Below are 2,841 nucleotides of genomic sequence, written 5' to 3'. Positions count from 1 at the left end.
AAGATGTTACTTTTGTAATAAGAAAAGTTGGCCCTTTTGCTTCTCTGTCATCTTGCATAGTGAAGATGTTACTTTTGTAATAAGAAAAGTTGGCCGGGCATGGTGGCTCACGCCTGTAATCCTAGCATTTTGGGAGGCTGAGGAGGGTGGATCACCTGAGGTCAGAAGTTCAAGACCAGCCTGGCCAACATGATGAAACCCCATCTCTACTAAAAATACAAAAAATTAGCTGGGCGTGGTGGTGGGCACCTTTACTCCCAGCTACTCGGGAGGCTGAGGCAGGAGAATCGCTTGAACCTGGAAGGCGGAGGTTGCAATGAGCCGAGATCGCTCCACCACACTCCAGCCTGGGCGACAAGAGCAAAACCCTGTCTAAAAAACAAAAACAAAAACAGTTATTCAGAAGTCATTCTAGATACCGCGGTTCTAACGAGCTTCCTCCCTCCTTCATCTTCCAGGCTGTCTCAGAATCTTGATGGGGTGGTGATTGAGCTCCTCTTCCGCCAGAGCAAGATTAGTGAAGTCCTGGGAGGCAGCGGCTACAATTCAGACCGGCTTTGCCTGCCCTACATCCCTCAACTGACAGGTATGAGCTCTGTGCAGGGATGCCTGGGCCTGCCTCTGTCTTTCCTTGGCCAGGTAAGGGCCTGAGCGTAAGGGACTTATGGCCCTTTGATTGCCTGTGAGGCACCTTGGATATCGTGAGAGCTGAAAGACACAGTGGAAATTTATGGTGAGGTCCTCTTGATTGCCCCACCTCTCCTCCTCAGGGCAGGGTCCTTGAAAGTACCCGGCCCATGAGATGGCCCGGCCTGAGGATGGGAGAGGCTCCAGTGTGCTGGAAAGAGTATACATGGCTACAGAACCAGAGACCCAGTTCGAGTCCCCTGTGCAACTCACTGCCTGAAAGATCTTAGACAAGTGCTTTGCGTCCCTGAATTTCAGTTTCCTTGACTGTAAAACAGAATGTTAACAATAGCTGCCCGCTGGGGGCAGTGGCTCACGCCTGTAATCCTAGCACTTTGGGAGGCCGAGGCGGATGGACTGCCTGAGTTCCAGGGTTCAAGACCAGCCTGGGTAACACAGTGAAAGCCCGTCTCTACTAAAAATACAAAAAAAAGTTAGCTGGGCGTGGTGGTGTGTGCCTGTAGTCCTAGCTACTCTGGAGGCTGAAACAGGAGAATTGCTCGAACCCGGGAGGTGGAGATTGCAGTGAGCCAAGATCGCGCCGTTGCACACCAGCCTGGGCAACAGAGCAAGACTGCGTCTCAAAAAAAAAAAAAAAAATAGCTGCCTTAGAGGGCTGGCGTGATAAGGTACCTGTATTAATGCAAATGCGCTTAGTAAATACTTCATGAAATGCTTCATGAAGAGCTACTGGTGCTCTTAGCAGATGATGCTTACATATAAGGTGAGATATGTATTCTGGTCATAAGCACCTTCTTTGTGTTCTCATTGACAATTTCAAAATTTTAGCCCCAAAGAGCAAAACTGACCACCCTAAGATGGACAGAGAAGGCCCACAGCAATTGGAAGCTTCTGGAAACTCCAGGTGTAGCCTGAGTGTGCACTGAGCCTTAGAGGACTGTGGACCAAGCAGAGGCAGAGGGGTTGGGAGGTGGGACTAGCGGCTCAGTCCTGGATCTCCGAGGGCTGGGAACTAAAGCCTCCAGGCTACTTCTTCCCCAGATGAGGATCGCTTATCCAAGAGGAGGAGCATTGGAGAGACCATCTCCCTGCAGGTGGAGGTAGAATCGAGGAACAGCCCAGAGAAGGAGGAGGTGAGTGTCTCTGCCACTGTCCTGGGGCAGCCCCACCTCCTGTAGATTGGATGCTGGACTCCAGGCTCCCCTGCCCACACAGTGTGCTTAAGGCTGCATGGAAAGCAAGTTTCTCCAGTAATTCCATACTCTTACTGACTCTCCCCATGTATGTGTCATAGATATTTCCCTTTGGAAAAATTTTTAGGGTCCTCCCTGCTCCCATGAGGATATCATAAAACTCACTCTTGAAAGGTCTGGCTGGGGATGGTGGCTCACACCTGTGATCCCAACATTTTGGAGGCTGAGGCAGGAGGATTGCTTGAGCCCAGGAGTTCGAGATGATCTGGGGCAACATAAGGAGACCCCATCTCTACAAAAAATAATTTGAAAAATCAGCCAGGCATGGTGACGTGCACCTGTGGTCCCAGGTACTCAGGATGCTGAGGTGGGAGAATCACCTGAGCCTGGGAGGTGGAGGCTGCAGTAAGCCATGATGGCACCACGGCACTTCCACCTAGGTGACAGAGTGAGACCTTGTCTCAAAAAATTAAAAAGAAAGGTGTGCTGGTCATCATTCCCCACTCACAGGGGGACCGACATGCTCTGGGTTGGAAACTTGAAGACTTAACTGGAGAGATAAGGGTGAGAACAGCTTTCATAGTGTTGCTTCCGTATGTATCAATAAAGAATCTTTTTTTCTTTTTTTAAATTTAGACTATTTTTAAAGCAATTTTAGGTTATAGCAAAATTGAGAGGAAGGTACAGAGATCGCCCTTTGCCCCCTCCCCTCCCCCGACACATGCACAGCCTCCCCTCCGAGCCACATCCCCCAGCAGAGTGGTACATTTCTTACAGTTCCACCCGCCTTAACACAACGTTATCATCTGAAGTCCATCGTTTACACTGGGGTTCACTCTCAGCGTTGTACATTCTGTGGGTTTGGACAAATGCATAATGGCATGCATCCCCCACTAGAGTACCATGCAGAGTCGTTTCCTGCCCTAAAACCCCTCTGTGTTCCACCTCTTCATCTCTCCCCTAACCACTGACAGCCAAGATTTTTTTTTTTTTTTTTTTT

At 49.6% G+C, this 2,841-nt stretch overlaps 1 protein-coding gene across 1 annotated transcript in view; it reads left to right on the top strand.

The window, feature by feature from the left end:
• The window catches only part of EFR3B (EFR3 homolog B (S. cerevisiae)), an 85,233-nt gene that overhangs the window by 73,301 nt on the left and 9,091 nt on the right, over window positions 1-2,841 (top strand). The window contains exons 17-18 of the mRNA XM_011972739.1: window positions 459-586; window positions 1,690-1,781. Coding sequence (XP_011828129.1) covers window positions 459-586; window positions 1,690-1,781 — 220 coding nt within the window. The remainder of the gene's footprint in view (window positions 1-458; window positions 587-1,689; window positions 1,782-2,841) is intronic.

The sequence above is a fragment of the Mandrillus leucophaeus genome, unplaced genomic scaffold (genome assembly GCF_000951045.1).
Source record: "Mandrillus leucophaeus isolate KB7577 unplaced genomic scaffold, Mleu.le_1.0 Scaffold13, whole genome shotgun sequence".
Taxonomy (NCBI): Eukaryota; Metazoa; Chordata; class Mammalia; order Primates; family Cercopithecidae; genus Mandrillus; species Mandrillus leucophaeus.
Note: the sequence above shows the minus strand (reverse complement) of the source record. Positions and strands in the feature narration are given on the sequence as shown.